General features: G+C 40.8%; 1 protein-coding gene across 2 annotated transcripts in view; it reads right to left on the reverse strand.

Moving 5' to 3' along the window:
• The window catches only part of TSHZ2 (teashirt zinc finger homeobox 2), a 233,038-nt gene that overhangs the window by 77,085 nt on the left and 133,433 nt on the right, over positions 1–22,520 (reverse strand). The window contains exon 2 of one of the 2 annotated variants that reach the window (XM_030009543.2): positions 14,482–17,433. In XM_030009543.2, coding sequence (XP_029865403.1) covers positions 14,482–17,433 — 2,952 coding nt within the window. Of the gene's footprint in view, positions 1–14,354; positions 17,434–22,520 lie in introns of both variants that reach the window. The other variant, XM_030009542.2, reaches the window with a different exon arrangement.

The following is a 22,520-nucleotide window of genomic DNA, read 5'->3' on the forward strand; positions in this document are numbered from 1 at the left end:
CCTCTGCTATGCCAGCATATTTATGTGCATAATTTGATTTCGCAGCCACACTGTTAGTACATTTTTAATATTAACTATGCAAGAACAGACAGCCGAACTTAAGTTGCACTGATGGTTTGAGTTCATTAGATTGAAAAAGATGGGCAATGATGACAAAGATGGAGATGGCAGCGCAACATCAAAGAGGCAACACTTAACAAACACACTCCATTTTGAACAAACCGAACTAACACATTTCATGTTGTCGGCTGCAGCAGAGCCCTTATGTACAACAGTAAGAAAAAAAATATGCTTCTGCCCTGGGCATACTGACAGCAACTCTGCAAGAAGCTTAGCAGGCTCCTGGACACACAGTTGTAAGATATTTCACTCATCTATTGCAGGTAAAGGGGTTGATTCTGGTCTGATGTCCAAGTGACAACAACATAATTCAGCGGGCTTGCAGTGGAGTTACTCCTGATTTACATCGGTCCAAGGGAGAGTGCCTGCCTGTTCCCATTCTCCTTCCCTAGTTCGCTTTTCACAGCTGTGATTCTTTATGACGAATAATAAAAAGATTTTGCTGAGAGCTCAGCTCTTGCATGCGTGATGCACAGAGCAGAACTGCAAGTTCAGAAGCCCTGGGGCCTCGCGCCGCAAGGCGTGGGATGTCCTTCCCACGTCCCTGGAGCCAGGGAGCCCAGCATCACGCTGGACTGCACTCTTGGTGACTTCCTCTTCTTTGGTGATTCTGGGCAGTTCAGTTCTGCTCTGAAGGCAACATCTACCAATGAGCTGGGAGGAGAATATTTCATCCTCTGCTCACATTAATGTCTAGGCATATACTGCATCTAGTATTAATTTGCTTGTTGTGCTGCAATATATAATAAATTTGAGGCAGTAGCTTTATGGTGCAAGTTGTAATTTTAAATTTTATGATACAAACTGACCATCTGCAGGAATCTGACCATATAGCCTAAGCCATTCTGTGTAGACTGTAACGTTAGTACCTCTGAATCACAGTGAAACTATGATTTAGACACACAATTAGAAAGACCAGGTCCTCAACAATTCTCAGCTGTCTGAATTACTGCTGAACAGCCTAATAAATATACAGCACATAGGCCTCCGTTCTGCAAAGCTTTTAAGAATGTTCTTAAGTTTGCCTCTAATCAGCAAAGCACCTGTTACAATTACTGTTACTCAGAGACTAGTCCTGGACCAGAAACCCGTTGTGCTTGGCACTGCACACACAGAACAAACCCCTCCCGCTTGGGGACCACTGCCTCTGAGCCCACTGTGTAGGGGTGGAGTGCTGGAGCGAGGCCAGGCTTTGTTAGGAAGCTGTGAGGGACGTAAAGTATTGACTACTGAATTTAATCCCGGAAACACTGCACCCACTTTCCAGACTGGGACACTGAGTAAGGGAGCAGAAAAGAACCTCGCATCAAGCAGCAGGTCACCTTCACCAGACAGCAGCAGGAGGATTCCTCATACCCCTGTCCTGGTGGCAGCTCCGGAGCGAATGCCTCCTGCCAGGACACTCACCTGGCCTAGCTGTAAAAATTGCTTTCTTTATTGTCCCTTATGAAAGAAACCTAAATCTTTTAATTTCAGCAAAATCTCTTTGTGGAGATCTGTACTCTTTTTAAGAAGAGACCTGCATTGCAGGGAGAACTAATCCTAAGTCCCTGGCTACGTTCAGTTCAGGTAGTTTGTTAAGCAGCTCCAGTGGCTGGTGCTGTACAGATGAAGGTGCATGACCCCCAGAAAGAGGAATATCTGAAGGAACAGGCAGCAACAAACATCCTGGGAGACCCTTGGCAACTTAGGCTGAAACATGTGTAGTTGGGTTTTTTTAAATTTATGCTATTGATGCATTAGGGTCCAAAACCAATAGCAGACACAAGACCACACTGTGCAAGGTGCTGTACAGAGTTCAAGATGATCTCTCTCTTAGAAAGGGACCAAATAATTTCCAGTGACACAGGGAAACAAGTGGGTCTTGCTTACGCCAATGAGGACATGAGTGATCTTGGAAGCTTTCTGGAAAAGAAACTGGAAAGAACTGGAAAAAAAAAAAAAGAAAAGAAAAGGGAGAAGAAGGGCCAGCAGAGACAAATGCAAGAATGAGGCCACGCTCAGCTTACTTTGCTGTCTTTTAAGGTAACACTATATGTCCTGGTTTTGGCTGGGATAGAGTTAATTTTCTTCCTAGTAGCTGGTACAGTGCTGTGTTTTGGATTTAGTGTGAGAATAATGTTGATAACACGCTGATGTTTTAATTGTTGCTAAGTAGCGCTTATCCTAAGTTAAGGATTTTCCGTTCCCCATGCTCTGCCAGCAGCAGGTGCACAAGAAGCTGGGAGGGAGCACGGCCGGGACAGCTGGCCCAAACTAGACAAAGAGATATTCCATACCATAGAATGTCATGCCCAGTATATAAACTGGGGGGAGTTAGCCGGGAGGGGCAGATCACTGCTCAGGCATCGGTCCGCAGGTGGTGAGCAATTGCATTGTGCATCACTTGTCTTTTCTTGGGTCTAATTTCTCTCCTTTTCTTATATTCCTTTTCATTACAATTATTATTGTTGTTATTATATTTTTTATTATTATTGTTATTACTATATTTTATTTTACTTTAGTTATTAAACTGTTCTTGTCTCAACCCATGAGTTTTACTTTTTTTTTTCCAATTCTCCTCCCCATCCCACTGGGAGGAGGACAGTGAGCAAGTGGCTGCAGGGTGCTTAGTTGCTGGCTGGGTTTAAACCACGACACTGTATCATTAGTGGGCCATTCAGAAACGCACAGGAGCAGTGGGGTTTCCTGCCCTGTAAGCTGAGCAGCAGAGAAGGAGCTGGTCAGCCTGTACCCAGCAGCCTCGATAATTGCTCTGTTAACTGCCTTGTGCTGCCTCCTCCTTACCTGGGCTTTAGCTACAATTAGAAATAACAACATATCCCAGGGAGAGGGAATTGTGGTCACTGCCTGCTCATGCCTGCTGATGGAGGATGGCGATGGGGAGAGCAAAAGAGACAAGTGCTATTTCCAGGCTGTGAAAAGGCTCTCCCCTACCCCAGCCCTGGCCCAGCACGACCACAGCATGCTAGGTGGCATGGCAGGGGGGTGCGAAACAGCTTCCAGCTCCGCGTTTGCCCTCCAGATTGACTGAGCTCCTACTGTGACCGTGCACTTAAAACGCTGGTTGTGGAGAGCTCCAGAGAAGAGGAGTCCAGAGCATCACAGTTGGAAGAACCATTAGTTTTCTCAAGCCACAATTATCTCTACTACTGCGTTTGTGTCCTTTTTCCTGTCTCATTTTAAGTAAGTTACAATTCTCCCACTCTTGTTACTGAGTAGATGCAGATGCCACTTTGTTCTGTGTGATTTATAGCCGGTAGCTAATGTTCAGTTATAATTCCCCATTTTAGACATGAAAAATAGCCTGTAATGCTCAACACAAGGGCCTCTCAACAATGATATATAATTTAAAAATTAACATGAGGACAGAGGAGACACGGGATTTTGAACTAGGGACTCTCTCATTCAAAGGTTAAATCTCTACAAGGTGAGCTAAAGGAATTAGTTGAGTTATTAAGTAAATGCCTCTGTTATATTTTCCCAGTACATTAGCTGTTGCAACCTTTTCCAGTTCAGCTGTGTTCCGCCCCAGCATGTTCAAAGTGCAAATGCTCATGGCACTGTATTCACACATTTGCTTTTTTTCAATGTCAAACAAACTGGAGCTTTTCAGAGCCAAAGGTCAAAGTGGAGGGCCCTTAAGAAAATCTCTTGGGAAATTATGTGATTGTTCTTATGTCTTTATTGTATATAAAATCAGGCTTCGTACATGGCTCGCCCTTTCCAAGCATCTTAAAACTATAAATGAGTCATGACTCATTCCTGCAACACCTAAGTTATATAAGTGGTCTTGTTAATTTACTGGAATATCTTGCATAACTAATCATTTCCAGGATCAAACTCTGAAGCCTCCAAAACCTCTGAACTGTAAAGAGCTCCTTTAGAAACAGACAATTTAAATCCCAACCTCACACGATGAGTCAAAAGCAGAACAAGGGACAGAATCTGCATCACCAGACTCTGCCAAAAGCAAGCCATAAACCCCTCTTTTGGCAAAGCTCAGCAATTCAGAAAACACGCAGGGAGAATAGGGAGTATGGAGAAGGAAAAGAGCTTGGCTATGGAGAGGTTTTGGAGGTGGCATTCCTTTCCTGTCTGTTTTCTGTTCACAGTAAGATGTAGCTCATATCCTAGGTGTCTCCTGCTGCACTCTGGTTAACGCTGTCTCACTCCAGCACCAAGTACTACATTTATGGATTACAAATTTATTGACATTTGACATTTGCATCAGCTTTCACCTGATCAACAGGAGCTTTGGCTGCCAAAGGGAATTATTATGGAAGATTTCAACAGCCATGGGAATGCCAAAAAGGTCATTAAATCATATAGGGAAAAACAATGTGTTCATAGCGTTCATACATTCAGTCTTGCTAGTAAATCTTCTGGTTGATGCTTGGACCACCTACCAATGATACTCAAAGAGAAGGAGAAACAGGGAGAATTGAAGAGATGAATTAAATTAAAACCAAATGACATGAAGCCTGGCACAGTGGGATCTTTAATTTTCTACTCTATGAATCCAGAATAAGCAAAAAACCAAAACAAAGCACAGTGGCTTGACTTTATTTAAGTTAATTTCCTCCATATAGGCAGGGCTTAACTAAATAATCCTGAGTAATGTGTGCACCCCACATTATTGCATGCAATTTGTATGTGGGAGGTGCAGGATTCAGAAAACATATGGCACATGGAAAACAAATGACAGGGTGTGCTTTTACACTCATTTTGGCTATACTTATCACTCTTGTTGATATTTTTTTCCAGACATGAAATATGAGTGTAGGAACTTTCACCCTAATCTCTTTGGAAAAATACTGAGAGTTATTTTTTTGTGCATTTGTGATTTATAGAAGAAGGCCACCACATAATTCCTGGGAGCACAGACGATGTTTTAAAAAAACACTGATCAAATAAACAGAATTACCTCCCCCGTCGTTTTTTCCCTGGATGACAAACCTGGGTCTTGCACCATAAAAAACCAAGGCCAACAGATTAGGGCTCCATAGGATTATGGAGGGAAGTGAATTACTGAACTGGAAGCCCACCCACAGCCTATCTGTCTGTGTATGTCTAGTCTAGGGTGAGCTGCACTGAAGACTGATCCACAAGCAGCTGTTTACCCCTGAGCTGAGCGAGCATGAAGGAAGTATTAAGTTTGCCCTTCTCCAGCGGAAGAGCAGTGTGTTCACTTCACATGAACATAAGGAGAAACAGGCCACAGTATTGTCATATCACAGAAAGACTCTTATGTGATGCCCCTTGGGATGTAGATCAAGAGGTGGGTAAAAGGCAATGTCAGTCTTTCTAATGGCCCTGTAAAGAAAGTTGGTAGTCATGAGGATGCAGTCCCAACAGTGATCAGTGCCAGTAGCTTGTCTTGCCCACAGAAATATAGTCAGTGTTGTGTAGCCACTGTTGTGCTTGGAGCACCGATGCACACATGGCTACAGGGAGACTGTACAGAGATCACATGAAGAGTGTCAGAGGGCAGAGACAGGGAACAGGACAGAAAGGTTCTAAACCTTGGCTTGAAATAGGAGAGAAGTCGAGCGGTGGAGCTGTGTGATGGGGATATCTACTGGCAGCTGTGCACTACACCAGGATATCAGTTACATGTATTGAGATAAATAATTTCAGGTAATCTGTGTGGCTCATGGTATAAACTTGGGGGTTTTCAGAAATGGGGAGTGTTTGTGAGTTTTCATTAAATGACTATGCAAACAGCAGTTTCACATTTGAGATTTCAACAGTTCTCCAAGAGGAGAGGGGAAAAAAACTTTTGTCTGCACACAGAGTGCTTTGGAGGTTTAGAAAAGCTGAAAGCAAACCCAGAAGGGATCAAACTAGTATTATCCACGTGCAACGGAACAAGCAGTTTTGCCTCCTCTGAATTACTGGTCCATGCTAGTATAAGCTCTGCAGTAAGACTGCGACTCCTGCTCTGCATACAGTTGAGAGAGAAATCTTTTGAGGGTGGCATTTTTGTTGCATCATGGAAAACTCCCAGGGAAACCTGAAGAGAGAATGGAATAAAGTGTGATGCCCTTAGGTCTGGGGGCTTGATATCACTTCTGCACTCTGGGTGTGGTTCCTTCCTCAGCCATGTGCAAAGAGCAAGTGTGAAGGCTCAGCCTGGCTCTGACTGCCATGGGCTAGTTTGTACATCCTCTGCTCTCTGTCTTGGGATGGGGAACATCCAGAGCTCACCACAAGAGGCGTCACAGTTGTGCCCAAGTTTCTGCAGCTATCAGGAAGGCCTCTTGCATGTTCTCTGCAGCTCTGGGAGCAGGGGGAAATAATTTCCTCCAGGTGAAGAAGTCCCTGAACTGTAAATCTGCAGGCTGGGAGAGTGTTCTGGGAATGGCACCACATATCTGTCCTGTTCTTACACTCATACTGGTTATGGTCAGAGATAGCATGGACACATGGACCTTTGACCTAACCCTGCATGGCTACTCTGATGTTCTTACCTCACTAGTATTCAGCTTTACGAGAAGAGCAGAAAAATGTCATAAAGAAAGTCTTAGCAGCGTTCAGCTGTCGGGCACATCTCCTGTTACAAAGGATTGTGCATACTTAGGGCTAGGGAATAGAATATGAACACAAAACACGGCAATCGTTCACTTATAGCTCGAGGCTACAGGCTCCACGGCACAGAGAAAGCTCAGCCTGGCAGGGATGCAGAGAGCGAATATCCCAACGGGGACCAAGGAAGCTCCCTCAAGCACCGGGGCTTTTGGAGCTTGAGGGACTGCGTGGCACAGGCAGTGTAACATGACCTCGACCTTCACCAGACGGTGCAGAGCACTACTGCGAAAGGCAGGGGAAGAGGGGAACAAAAAAGCACATGGAGGTCATGGCCTTCCCGATCTCTCTATTTCTGGTGAGCTTGAAGGCTGAACTTTCTTGGTTCTCCAATGCAGCCCAAGCCCACTGTTTTCGTCACCTGCTGGAGCTCTTGCGTGGCTGTGTTAATCATGGATGAACGTGGCAGTAGAAAAGGAAACTGGAGGATGCTGAGAACGCCCTGGTGAACCACATACCCGTACCCTCGCCTTTCTCTTCCTGGCCTGCTTTGCCTTGCAGCTGCTGCTGTGTGCACAGAGTTTCCATGCTGGTCACTTGATAATAAATCGAAAAGAGACTGCTGGGGGACAGGGGCATGGGGACTCTGAGCATCCGTTCACTCTGAGGCCTGTGATCCTCTGCAGTACAGTCTTCCCAAAGGACGAGCTCCTTCTCCTTCGCCTGCCCCCCCTCCACTGTAGCAAAGCACCGAGCAAATGGTCTTGGCTGGCCTGAGAAAAGGCGAGGGAGGGGAGGCAGCGACTGCCACCGCACAGAGCGCTCTGTCGCTTCATCTGACGCAGCTGCTGGAGGAGGTGGAGTGGAGGGAAACAACCACATCAAAGCCACTCTAGCCACCTCTCCTTTCCCTTCAAAAATGTCACTGTGGCACCCTCCACTTTCTATAACAATGTTTATCATTGTTCTTCAATTGTCTGGGACAATAAATGGTTAGAAATGAGCATATATCACCAGGAAATCTCTGCCTGCCCCTTCCCCCAAGCAGTGTCATAAAAACGTACAAATTCACATTAATAATGAAGTGCATTTCCCCGAGAAGCCACTGTGTATCTCAGGGAGAGCAGGCAAGGTGGCAGTTGCTGCAGAGTTTCCTATTAAAGAGCAGAGCAAATACTCATAAATCTGATGAGGGGCCAAAGCACATGTTAGGGCTGTCTCCCTCTTAATGGAACCTTTTCTGAAATGAAAAAAATATATATCTCGATACATTCAGGGTATTCATTAGACATGACAACCTCCTCCACTCCCCCATCCTTCCCTCCCCCACTCCTGCATGTGCTGACCCCTGGCAGAAGAGCTGGCGCTGAGTGCTCGCAGGGAGGGATTTGGGAGTGGAGGAGGAACTGTTTTGTTTTAATAAAGGGATTGCGTAAATTTACTACAATGAACAAGTCCCCTCCTGGCCCCATGTCTCCCTCCTTCCCTCCACTCCAGCAAGCTGCTGCCGTTCCCCCTGTCTCCGACCCCTGATGCACCCTCCTCTTGGCTGCCCGGCCTCTGCCATGCCCGCGGCCATCCCGTCTGTCCATCTGCCAGGGAGGAGAGCCGACAGAGCCAACACTGCACCCCAGACCAGGATCCCTCTTGCAAACTTGAGTGTAGGAAACCTTTCCTGCCACCTCACAGCTTCGAGGGCTTGGCCAACTCACGCTCTCAGGAAAATGCAATTCTCCAGACACAGGGAGGTGGCAGGATGAGTATCTGTCCCCTCGGCTCTCTCAGGGGCTGTGATCTTGCTAGCTGGTGCAGTGTCTTAGTGTTCGCATGGGCTGGAACCCCAGGGTCTGCTGCCCCTTTCCTGAAGGTGAGATGCTCTTGAAAAAGAAACCCCGTCCCATGTAAGACGTAAGCTCTGTGCTGCACGTTGTCTGTTCTACCTCATTCCTCTTCTCGCAGACAGGGTCCTGAGTTGGAGCTGCACCGGTGTAAATCCTGCACGACTCTGCTGACATGTGAAAACTAGTGTAAAGGCCTGATCCTTCCTCAGCCAATGGACCATGTCTAGATGCACAAACTGACCCAGTTCTGAACTGAGGAGATGGGAAGAGATGGCAGAATGAGGCCTGAAGACTACAGCTTAATAATCATGAATTATCTGTTCATTATCCCAATAAATAGTGAAAAATCTCTTCCTCCTTTCCTCCTCCCATAAAGCCATATCTATAATTTTCCTCATTTTCCATCTGTGCTCCATCATATTTGCACTGAGTGATCATCCTGCTAAATTACATTATTTTTATTGAAAGGTGCTTTTGAGGGCTGGATACTGCTCATGTCTTTTCCTTTTGTTATTGATCTTTGCGATTTGATTGCTGAGGTGTAAAATGTATAAATAAGACTCACATACCCTTCCTTTGAAATCTCACTGGGTAAAAATGTTCTGCTATAGATTATGAAGGCTGTAGCATTTAATAATATCAGACACAGCAAGGAGAATGCAAAATCTTGATATCCTTATGAATACTGAATGCTTGAGGAGGTAGGTGCTATTCAAGGTCAGTTAAAATCTGGTCAAAATACTTAAAAGTTGCTATTTCTTTGTGAGCAGAAGAGTTCCTGCCTTTGGGGGGCAGGAACTGTCATATACAGTATGCTTATACAAAGCCTAGAAACAATATGGGTTGACCTAGTGGGTTGGATGCACTAATGCAATGTTAAATAATACTGATCTTAATAGCAACCTGTAGTATTCATAAAAAGCAAGTAAATCTGCACTGATATATCTGTGCTGACACATTCTGATGTATCATCTGGCCTGACCCTGCTGTCAGGGAAGCCAAGAACACACTATTACTGGTTTTACAAGGACTATTGCTAGATTGAAAAAATGCTATCCAGGAAAATTTTGAAGATTTAAAAATGCTAAATTAAAAAAATATCCTGATCTACCACTTTGGAGAAACAGTGATATATTTCAAAGGATTAGGGGAACTGAGGCTTCACCAGAACAGGACTATTTTGAGGGAGGAGTGATGGGTTAGTGGTCGTTCCTTGCTGAGGATGGGCTCTGTGTCTCTCCTGCAGCACAGTGGAAAGGTCAACCTATTCCTTTCCTATTCCCCTGTCTCCTCTTATGGTGTTCAGCAATTTGACCCAGTTTATCCCAACAAAAGTCTATCCTAAAATGGGACTTCCCCACAGAATCTTTTTACCATTGAGAAGTCATCATTTTCCAACAAGAAGTTGTCAGAAAAAAGTCCCATTTGAACTGAATAATCAAGGCTTCCATTGCAATGAACCCTCTCTTTCTGGCTGGTGATGTGGTGAGAAGAACCCTCCGTTTTGTTGGTAAACTCTGTTTATAAAATCATGGTGGACACAACTGCAGGCAGCTACGTCCCAGCATGTCTGATTCTCCTGAAAAGGTCTTTCAGTTTTTAATGTTTGTTGCTAACAAGAAATGAAAGATGAAGAGCAAGCTAAATTCTCTAAAATATAGTTTTGGACTACTAATTCACGCAATTGTCCTTGCCCATGTAACACCATTATTGGCTAATAGTGGAACATGATGTTCAGAGCAGCTCCTACTATTTCAGAGGGATGAGAAAATAAAATCCACAGAAGAAAAAAATCTTCTATTTTGGTATACTTAACACATACAGTTATCTACGTGTCCTATATATCATTTAACAAATTGCTTTGCAATTCTTACAGGGCGTGGTATAATGACTGATTTAAAATCACTGCATTGCTTAAACTGCATTGTTCTTCATCAAGTTGAGTCATTTTTATGTGAAGTGTCAAGCTCTCTAACAAATAACTGCTGCCAGACAAATCAAGTTCCTCATCTTAAAGCTACGGCTAAATAGTTTATAGCTTTAATCTGCTCACTGAGGTGTGCAGTCTATGACAGTAATTATAAATGCAAGGAGAAATTATAGCTGAATGCTTTAACTGCATTAGGAGCCATTTGATGAACAATCATGATTGCCTGCTCATTTTCAACAATAGAGGGCAAGTTAGTGTCAGTGCATTAGAGGATTTTCAGTTCTGCTCTGCTCTTTCTTCCATTTACCACAGAATGTCAGTTGTCTCCTATAAAGTAGAAAAAAAGCACTGTAGAAGCTTTAAACTTGATGGTTAAAAAAAGACAAAGGAGGAAACAGAGAGAAAAACTGTTTATCATTATGAGTCATTTTTTTGTTTTGCAGCAGCCTTACTTTCAAATTAGTTCATCTCAGGTAGCTGCTTGTTTACTTATCAGGGTCTTTTGAAAAAGAAATCTCCCCAATCAAGTTGGTAAATTTGACTCTATAGAGACTTATTTCTATAAAAAGTTGTAGATAAGACTACAGAGAGCCTCAGTTACCATCCAGTTTATAGCCAATCTCACCTGACTTTAAAGTGAGAAACACAATTCTGACTGGTACTTTTTCTCAGGACAACATAAAAATTCTAATTTAGTTGAAAAAATGAACAAATGTTCTTCAAAGGTATAAGTCAACATACAAATTGCTTCTAATTAAAGCCATGTTCCCTAATGTTCATGGGTTTTCTTTGAAGAATAGCAATAAAAACAAATTTGAAGTGGGTTAAATGAAAGAGAATAGAGACGTCTGATTGTTGTATATTACACATAATTTTACATTATATTACTAAACCCATATCAGTTAGAAGAATTCAAGAAAACACCAAAGATGAATATAAAACAGACATATACGTCTTTACATTTAAGAAGAATTTATAGCAAATTTCTTATAAACAGCCTCACAGAGGTCTTAAAAATAAATCCATATACATAACACATTTTTCTACAGTAGTAACCCAGATTATTCATTTATATTTTTAATGATAGCTAACATTTTAAAATATAACCTTTAATGGTAAATTTCATTGAAATATAGAAAGTATTTTATGTATTTCTATACTTCAAGTACTCTTTCCACTGTTTTATTTCCATTTATTTCCATATATTTTCTCTATTTGTATTTCTATTTCACTACAATATCGCCTAGAAGAAGTCAACGCAAATGCATACTAAGAATCTCAGTATGCTTTATATTTCTTGTTTCTAAATACTGTGCTCTCCTCTATGTTATTATTCAAATGTATACTGAATCTTAAAAATAACATGGTAAGAATAAGTAAAGTCTGAAAATCCCTGTTATTTGATTTAGTCTCCTTGCAGATCTCAGGAAGAAACCATATGAATAAACTCTGGCCTGCGCACTTCTAACATAGTCAGAACTTCAGGAGCCTTACAGCTCCAAAACTGTAATAAAATCTTTACAATGCTATCCAAAATACCCCATCATTTCATACAATTTGTGCTATCATGCATACCAACTAAAATTATAGTTCCAGATAACAGTGCTATCACTCTGTCATTGCAATTTAAATATATTTTTTCAAAGGTAGGATACAACCTGCATCTTGATATAAATTAGAAATGGATGAGTATTAAGAGGACAGCAATTTCTCGGTACCCAAAGGCAGGAAGGACAGTACCTTATTTATGTAGTCACATATCACCTGAATAATACCTGCGATGTGTCTGTGCAGGTTATTACAATGCAGAAACCACTTTTTTTTCCCTTGGAGATTTTTTTTTCCTTGTATTTGTTCCCCAAATCCTCAGAAATAGTAACATGTTTATAAAGGCGGGTGTTTGGTTTGCCTCTTAGTAATAACATGGTGCTTTTAAGACCAAATCTGAAACATGTGTCATGTATTAAGCCATGAATGTGCCAAAATAACCATTATATTAATATATCTGGCAGATAGCTTTTGTCTGATAGTACCCAAATTATTGGTTTGCTCTAATATCTCTTGTGTGAAAACTGAATGTCAGAATCTTAATAATCATTAACTGGTGGGGAAGGAAACAAAGTATGGTATATTTTTCGTAACCAATGTCTTGTAGTTTTCTGATATTTTGTCAGGTATGTTGATTTTGAATGGTCAGTTAAACAAAGAACATTTATTTGTTGAGTTCTAATGTTGGTTTAAAAATGCTAAAACAAAAGCTTAAGGGTATTAGCCCTATTTAGAAAACAAACTCCTTTTGAGTTAGACAGAATTTTGTTGGCTAAAATATGGACAAAGCATAAATCTAGTCAAACACAGACAGCACGTACAAGATGTATGCAAAACTTAAATCTTATTGCACTTGAATACTGACGTTATACTCTATAGTAATAGCTTCTATTACCCATCCCAAAGTAACCCTTTGATTAGTGGTTTAAATTATTCAAAAGTAGCCTTTTTAATGGAGCTTAAGTGATGCATAGTCCTTGTGCTGGCTCTGAACACAGAAAGTGTTTCTTAAAGCTTCATGAATATTTGCAGCAAACAAATGTGAAATCTTCACACAAACGGGTATTCATCCTCAAAGTGCCTGCACCCTCAATTAGCCAGAGAATAGCCACAATAGCAGGTGGCGTAAGTGACAACTCACAACACATCTTTAATTTTGACTGTCTGACGAATTCATTTTCCGAATGTTATTCAAGTAATGAACACACTGGAGAAAATCTGAATCTGCACATGATTATTCTGTGAACAGAAGCAGAGCCTGAGTCTGCTGGAGAAATTGTTGGGAATGACTAACAGAGCCTTCCTGGAAATAAACTCATTAGAACAAAAAACTTCTATTTGGACTTTTAGTTGATGTTCTGCATATTTATTTAAATCAAGAATATTCAAGTTTGTGAATCAAGTAAAATTAAAAATGCAAAAATTGTGTGTCATCTGAATATTACATTACATGTTATAAACATTGGTTGTGGCAGTACTTCGGTTGGTGTATCTTTCAGCAAAAAATAGCAACACTAATGTAGAAGTATTCTACTAACAGGTCTTTGAAATAGTAAGCTTGTAAAAAACCTAGCTGCTTTCTCAATTAAGCATTAACCCCCCCAGGTTATAGGAAAACTGGCACTGAAGTCAGTGATGTTTATGGATTGACTAGCACTCTCACCAACATGAAGCCAAATATAATTAAACATCTTAAAGATTAAAAAAGGAATGATAGAGAGATAGGTTAAAATGATGTGACAAAAAAGGCCACTCACAATAGTAAGTGTTTAAGTAAGTGTAAAATATTAAAATATTTTACAAAACTGAATATCCAAATATCAACAAAAGAATAACCGAACTCCTAGATGCACACTTTTTGGAGTTATTTGTAGATTCTTGAGCTCGGTTTGAGATTATAAGAAACTTGGAATAATTAGGATTTTGTTAATTTGACATTTGAATTGTTGTCTTTTCCCCCATCAAAATCAGATTTACTGTTGTGTTAACACTGAAAGAGGTAACAATCTTTTGGTTTTCAGTGCTTTTTTTCTGCTTTTTCCATTATCATTGTAAAGAGTAGAATTTAGTTGTTGCATTCCATGTTGAAGTGCATAAGATGTGAAACGATTAATTCTTAGAAACAAAAAAGAGAGTGAGAGCTGGGAAAACAGTTATTTTGAAAATATTAATAAGCATCAACTTTTCTATATAGGGCAATGTGGTTATGCATTTACCAAGCTCTCTACTTGAAAACATTATAAAATGGATATGTACATGCAATTAGATTAATGAAGCAGGAGTACATTACGCATTTTATACTGTTTTCCTACATTTAAGAAAGTATGAATGTCTTACGAAGCCTCCATAAAATGATGTAATTAAAACTCACTATAGAGCATGCATACCTTAAGAGTTATTCTTCATCCACTTCTGCTACAAATTGTGAATGGTGTTCTGGTGACTTGCTGTGTGTTTTGCTTAGATGAAGTTTTACTGCATGTTTGCTCGCAAATGTCCGACAGCACAACTTACATTTGAACTTAGAGTCTGTGTCCTCTTCTCCAGCTATTGTTTCAGGAGATCTTTGAACTGAAACTCTGGAGATTTCTTGCTCTACCTTGGTTTGCTGCTCCACAGCCAGCCTGTTCATGTCTTTCATTTGGAAACCTAGATGAGATTCTAAGTGGCTAATGTAAGTAGATGGCGTTCGAAACTGAGACGCACAGTCGCTGCAATAAAAGACTGGATGTCCTTTGTCCATGTTTTTCAAAAACTTTGTTCCTCCGGTTTTCCTAAGTTGATACTTGACATTTGCCAACCAATGGCTGATGGTGGTCATTGACAGTCCAGTAAATTTTGAAATCTGCATGCGCTCTTGTGGGCCTAGATCTGATAATAAATATTTACCTTCAGATGTCTGGAAGAGGCTGGAAGCAAACTGAGCTTGCAAAATGAGAAGATGCTGAGGGTTCCAGTTTGACTGTCTGCCCTTCCTTTTATGCAGAGTGGAGACTTCTGTTGAGACATCCTCAAAGCGTCGGACATCTATTTCCAACTTCATAGATGGGATCCTTGAAGATGCAGCAGGTTTTGGTGTAGTAGCTTTGGGAAGAACTTTGACCATGTCAGCAATGTCAGACAGAGCATGTTTCTGAGGTGGAGAAGTACAAGATTGTGCTTGAGCTGACTCAGCTTTCTTGCCTTTGGATTTGGTCAGGTCAATAGGCTGATCATTGTTTTCAAACAAATAGTGCCTGGATACACTTGCAGGCCTTGGTGGGGTTGGAGTAGGAGATAAAACTGGCTTCTCCATCATATTTAGACTAGGTTTGTGGAACATAGAAATTGTGCTAGAGCTGGGGCCAGAGTTGGATTGAGGCTGTAAAGGCTCAGTGGCTTTGCCCAAATGATTATTCAGTACTGACTGCAGCGCACTGAGAGGGTTGACACAAGGCAGTTCAGATGAATGGTTGGCAGCAGCACAACCATTACTAAGAGAAGCTGCTGTTGGCTCCTTGAGGACTGGTTTTTCTTTTCCGCTGTCCTCTTTAATTTTGTCTTCTTCTTTCAAGGGACATGGTTCTGTCTTTTTTGGCTCCACAGAAGCTTCAGATTTTAGGAGAGGTTCCCTCTCACCCTGGCTGAGTGAAGCAGGCTCAGACTGGATGCCCTCTTTAGCATAGTCCTTCTGTACCTCCTCCTTGTCATCAGTTTCCTTCTTCACTTGAGTGCACTGGGCCACATTTGCTGAGATAGGGACCAGAGGCATGACCTTCCACTTCGGAGCTATGGGCCTCAATTTATTGGTGATCGTTGGCCTGATTTGCAGTACTTGGGAACCCACAGGCAAAGACGGCTTAGTTCCTTCTGAGAGCTGATAAGCTGCATGGATGCTGGGATATGCACTCCAGCTGGGTGCTCCATTTTGAGCTTTATTGATAGCCGTTGTGACAGTGTTCTCCAAGGACTTTAAAATGTCCCCACCACCCTTTGAACCATCTTCTAAATCTTCTTCTCTGAGGTACTGGTATTTCATTGTGGGATCCAGTGGTTTCTGAAGAGTGTCTTCATAATCTTCATTTTTTACTGCTTTCTCATCTTTGTTTGCATCATCAGCTTTATCTTTTTTACCCTCTTTTTTCAGTTCAGAGGCGGGAGCTATGCATTCTGCAGATGACTTACTGGTTGATTTTGAAACCAGGCTGTCATTGGCTGGTGCTTCAGACAGTGATTGCATTTTTTCCACAGCTAAAGGATCCAGAACAAGTTGCTTTCCTTTCTTTGAAGCTGAACTTGTGACTTTCAAGAAATGGCCAGTGACCATCATGTGGGTCGTGAGCTGCTGTAAGGTATCATGGGAACTTCCACATTCCATACACTTCAAAATCTGGGATTTGCAGGCCTCAAACTGCCACGTATAGCTGGCACCATTCTGGTAGCCGTAGCGGTTGTTAGATGATAGCTGCAGGTTTGCGTTCTTCTGAGGAGAAAAAGTATCTGAGAAAGACCCCGTCGTGGAATCGGGGGAACAAGGCCTGTTAACATCAAACACACGTTTCTTTGCTGGAGTGACCATTTTTGAAGAAATGGTTGGTACCGGCTCCTTCAAAGGCACTTTTTGGTAATGTTTTGTTTTTATCATATGAACACTCAGATCTTGAAGGGAATCAAAAGAGTCACCACAGAACATACATTTCAGAACTTTTTGTGCATCTTCCTTGTCCATGTCCTGGAAAGCCCTTTTTCTGGGCTTTGAGTAGCTGGTAGGTCTGTGCTTGTCCTTTTTATGGTTGTCATCTTGGTAGTGACCTGTCTCATTCATATGAACCGTTAGTTCTACCAAGGTGTCATAGGCAGCGCTGCACTGCCGGCACCGAAACCGGCTGGCACCCGTGAACACAGTTCCACACATTTTGCTGCTCTGTCTGTACAGCTGGACCGAGCTGAACAGGTTGGGTTTTGAGACGGGTCTGGAAGGTAAATTCTGCTGTAAGCTTTTTGACAGTGCGTCTTGGTGCCAATCAAAATCAGCTTTGTTCCCTCCATTTCTGTTGTCACAACTCCTCTTTTCAGAGTTAGACAACTTGAAACCCAGCCCTAAGCCTGTCCAATAAGAGTCTGACAGTATGTTGGCATAGACCGCTGTCATTTTATCCATGCAATCGTGTGCTTCGTTCTGGGCTTTGGGATGGGCGCTGCTTTTTGGGTCCTGTGGCTCTCTAGAGCAAATGCTTTTAATATCTGCCACATGGTCACTACCATCGCTTAGTAGTGATTCATTTTCTGCATCCTGGTTAGATATATGACTGACAGGGGAATTCTGGTAACTGAAGTTCCCTTTCTGCTCAGGACCCACTTCGTGTTCCTCATCCGTGCCAGTGTCATTGCTGCCCTGGAGCTGAGCAGTTGAGTTGTTGTCATCATCATCTTCTTCCTCCTCCTTTATATCTTCCTCTTCCTTTAAATCTTCCTCTTGGACATAACCTGAAATGTAATGTCAATATATGAAATAACTTGTTAAAGGAGAATACTACGGTTCGAGCTTTCTAGTTTCACTATGTGTTTTCTTCACCGGACTTCGTTTTAATCTACAACTTTATAGCCTGTTAGTTCTGGAAGTGAAAAAAGCCAAATGATATCTCTTTTTGTGAAGGTTGCTGGATTTTGTTGGCAGATGATCATAATTCTTTATAACTGCCAGAGATTCTGAGTTAATAATTTTCCTGTCATGGGAGTATAATTCTAACTGTCCTGTAATGGGACAGTTGGAAAATTCATATGTAAGAATTTAAAGTTTATACTAAAAGCTTCAATTCTATCAGATTGTTTTTAGCCTCAGTGAAAGAAAGGGTAGAATTGGCAAGGAACAGAAGAAAAAATAACTGCCATAATCTTCCTGGTTCATAGCATCATCCAGGTATAGTAACCTTTTGCCATTTGATCACCTAAAAATGCACTTTAGAGTGTACACAAATAATTTATATGTCAAAATACAACATCTGAAAGTGCTAATAGGCAAAAATGAAACTCTTTTGTTTATAAAAGTAATGTACTGTGTACCATAAAAGCAAACTGTGCTTTAGTAAAAACAAATCCATAAATTTCAGGGCAAGAACCCTTGGAAGTTACAGAAGAGTATTAGGATGTGACAGAGGTAGATCGAAGTTAACTGTAAAACTGGAAAAGTAGAACAAATCCAGAAAGATTTTCTTTGACAAATTAACTATTTCATTAATAAGATGAATACTTAAGATAAGATTGATACTGGAAGAGCTGTAAATTTTAAAATTAATTAAGGAATTCAGTTAGGTTTTTTTTCTGGCCTTATATCAGCAGTAATTCTGCCTAAGTTACAGGAGATAATCTGGTTAAGAACAGACTGAAGAATTAGAGAAGAGGATTTTTAAGGGTGAACGGGCTCCATTGCAGTCAGTGATAAATTCACAATGACTCAACATAGTCGTCAATTCACTCTTAGACCCCTACAAGAAGGGAGTGGTTCAGGCATGTTTTACAAAACCCCAGTGTAATTTTTTTAACAGCCGCTGCAAAGCTGTTATGCACAATGCAAGAAGATATTGAAACAATTCACTGTTATTGACAGCCACTCATCAAAACTAAATGTTGATTTCAGAAGCACAGGTCTTCGTAGGAGATACATTGATGAGCTCTTCTAGTTAGGTGCAAACGCAGAGCTGCTAACCCTAGTGACTGCACTGCAGTCTCAGGAGTACTTTGTTGTGTTTCCTTAAGATCTAGCTTTTTGTATCAGGTAAGTATGTAAAAAAAAAATAATACCAAAACCCCTAAATCAAAGCTGCCCTTAAGAAAAACTAAGCAAAAATAAAATAAAATTCTAGTACTCGTAATTGTGAAGTAACCCTAAAAGCTCAGAAAGCACAAGGAAAATAAGCCTAAAAGTGTTATTTGTTTAAAATCCAATTCCTTCCCATTTTCTGAGAAAAGCCATTTTATGGGTCTTTGAGAACTTGGCTTATTTTGCTCCCCTGAATTTGTTACTCCTGCACAAATGATATCCTTTTAGCAAATCAAAAGGGATGGGCCGAAAAGGTAGAAGCATTTTTATTAATATATGGACAAAGACTTCCACAGTTTTTCTTCAGATATGTGTTTCAATTTTTCAATCTATCTGCATATGTATCTCACCCCTTTCAACACATGTTTACCATCAAGCCAGAGATGAACCAGAATTAGAGGAACTGTTTCCTGGATGAAGCTGCAGTATAAGAAGAGGGAAATGATGGCTAAGAAACCCACGTGAGTCATCTTTCCTACGCCCTTCCCACGGTCTTAGGACCTACACAGATCACACTGGCTTAGAGCTGGGCTTGGCTTACTCCAGGGGTGATACCAGGCAGCTTCACAACCCAGAGGCAAAGATAACAGCAGTGGCTATGAGCAAATGACCTGGACATCATTTTAGCCTAACAAAATAATAATCACATAGTAGTAGGAACACTGTGCTCTTCAGCAGATGCTTTCAGCAAAGAAGCTAAATATTAAATAAAAAGTGTTAAATACTAAAAAATAAGCCTTTTAGTGTGTTGGGGTACAGCAATTATTAGTAGCCCCACTTACAGATGATCAGACTGAGGCAGGCAGCAAAGACAACACAAAGAACAAAATATTTTTTTCTCCTCCCTAAACTTTTCCCCTAATAACCAGATAATACTTTCCATGTATCCCTTTCTGAGCTCGTATGTTTTTCAAGGGGACAAGGAGAATGGAGGGACATGGAGGCGGCAAAAGCTCCTACACATCATGAGTAGTAACCTTGTTAAACAAGCAGCACAAACTGATGAGCAGGACTGACATGGTTCTCGCGGTGTTAGAGATACTGTACAGCGTAGGTAGCGACGCTGGCCCCTTGCCAGGATGTATCACAGTGCCAAGCATATTACATCGAGCAAAACAAAAATAAGGAGGGAATCCAATGAAGGAATCAGACAAAACAGACAACAAATAGCATTCACACAGTTTTGGGTCAGTGCAAATTTGATTCTCCATTTCAGCACCAATTCTTTGAACACTATTAACCCATTTTTCACCAGAGGGTAATTTTTTCCTTTGGAAGATACATACAGTACTTTCTTCCTCACAATATCCTTTGTCCTTCTAAAAGGATTTACTAGGAGAAGCAGAAGTAGCAGACAGCTGCACATCCCCCACAATACAGATAAAATTTTCTGCTTAATTAGGCATTGACATGTTTACTATAACCTTTACAGAAGAGTAACTCGTGCTGAGAAATCCTCTTTTTTTTTGTGTCTGTAAAATCTTATGAAAGTAGTAGAAGTAACTTATTAGAAAGCACCATCAAAATTTCACAAAACCATCAGTCAGGTCCATTTTAACGGTTAAGAGTTCTGGGCAGCTTGGAAAACACATTTCAGTATCCTACTTGTAAAACCATTTTTGTTTATGTAAATGATTTAAATTGCTGTGGGCATTTTAAGGACAGTGGAGACCTGTGCAGACAACCTAGGGTACAAGAAATGCATGTGTCCTTCCAGCAGTGGTTTTTAGAAAGATTTCATTGGACATGAAGTTTGATATGAACTGATGTAGCTATTTAACAGAAATAACATTAATTTAAGTGGACTTTGCATTATTTATTTTATAAGGTAACGGTGTCTTAAGCCTGCACACCCACATGCTTTAAATGCAGTGCCTGTAGTAAGTAGCATAATTTTTGCACGTCATACTGATGTCCATGTAATAAATTGTTGAGTGACCTGTTCTCTTCCCTCCAGTTCTCCCCCAGGCTTATTCTGCCACTCCAAAAGTCTGAGATGCTTGTATATAGCTGTCTTACAGGAAAAAAAAAAAAAAAAAAAAAATTAAAGAAATCCAAACTCAGTAACCAGGTGAATGCTTCCTCCTTTTCCCAGATGAGAATTTTTCCCACTGAAATTAAACAGGCCCAGGCAGAGATGTAGGATGGGCAATGTGCAGTCCTGAAGAAGCGGGGGACTGAAATTTCACTATCATCTTGAAAACTGGACGAAACCCAGGAGCTTCAGAGCAGTGAGTGGAAGCAATTTCTGGCTTCCTAAATGGAAATACAGTATTTGTATTAAATACAGTATTTGGCTTGTCAAAATCATGACATCAGTAAGGATAATATTATCATATGGATAATAATCATAAATACAATTCTAAATTGTTTTAACTTTTTTTCTCTGCACCTTTGTAATTGGATTCATGGTAACGTAAGAAACCTGCTTCTCTAGGACAAGGGTTGCAATAAACAGCTGATTCTTTATTCTTCAAAAGATAACATTTTCTTAGGAATATCTAGCATATTTCTACAGAGTAACTAAAAGAAAGCAGGTCCAATTAATATACCCTCAAAACCTCTTCTTTGAACTTATGGGTCTAAAACCATCCACATCTTGAAGCCTTGATTCTACTATGCAGACAGCACTGAGCCAAGCTCCCAGTGATGCTGAATCCAGTATTGACTTTCAGGCCCTCACACCCCTGAATAACCTGTAATTTGCACCACGTTATACATCACTTCTAACCTTGAATAGTAGTGTGAATACATCTTTTTTTTTTAAAGTGTTCATTCTGACTGTTAACTTTTCCACCAGTGGATGCTATTTTCACTCAAATTTGCTCTTTTTCCACATAGAGAAACATTTCTTAAAATATACATATATGTTTCTTTCCAAGACTGGAAAATTCATTTTCTGCCAAGAAAAGGGACAGTGAATCATTGTCCAGAACAACACCGCTAATCCATGTAAAACCCATGCACCATCTGCACTTCTTCATATATATATTCCAGTTTTACTTGAAATAACATCATTAGTAGAGCAATCTTGCAATGCTATAAGGTGATCTTGTTTCCTTCTTGTTTGGCTTCAGCTCAAACATCTTTTTGTGTTTGGCAGAAACTGTTTCTTTCTCTGAAATTTTTCATGCAGATAATGGATAATGACCACTTCTCATTCCTTTTTCTCAAAAATGTCTAACTACATTAGCGACCCAAAGACAAATCTTAACCTGGCTCTTTGTAGAAGTTCATACCTATAGATTCATCCCAGTTTGAAAATCAACTGAAGAGAGAAATTGGCAGCTGAGGAAAAAAAGAGTCCCTACTCTGTTGCATAACTTTTATATCAAAGACATTTTGGAATTTAACAGGATTAAAAGCAATGCAACACCCTGGAAATGCAATGGAGTTTCATGGAAAGATCTTTCAAAATACAAAATTTGTAATACAAGAGTGAATTATATCATTTCGGAGCTTTTTAGGCTACATTAAAAATTTCTGTACCAGGGAAAAAACTTCCTGTTAAGTTCTGCAAGATGGAAAGAAAACACAGGGAAAGGGTACCATTCTCACCGCGGAGGGAGCAGAGAGCATCTGGCTCTGAATCATGGGTGTCAGAGACGAAGGAGTGTCTCTGTCATCTGGTCTAAACTTCCTGGTAGTGTGAGGTTTATGTCTAAAGCCATGTGCACCCTGAGGAAGGTTTTAGATGTTCTCAAAACCTCAGAAAAGGCTGAATTTGCTCAATTGTCTCTTTTCTGGGAGGCCA

Source organism: Aquila chrysaetos, chromosome 3, assembly GCF_900496995.4.
Source record: "Aquila chrysaetos chrysaetos chromosome 3, bAquChr1.4, whole genome shotgun sequence".
NCBI lineage: Eukaryota > Metazoa > Chordata > Aves > Accipitriformes > Accipitridae > Aquila > Aquila chrysaetos.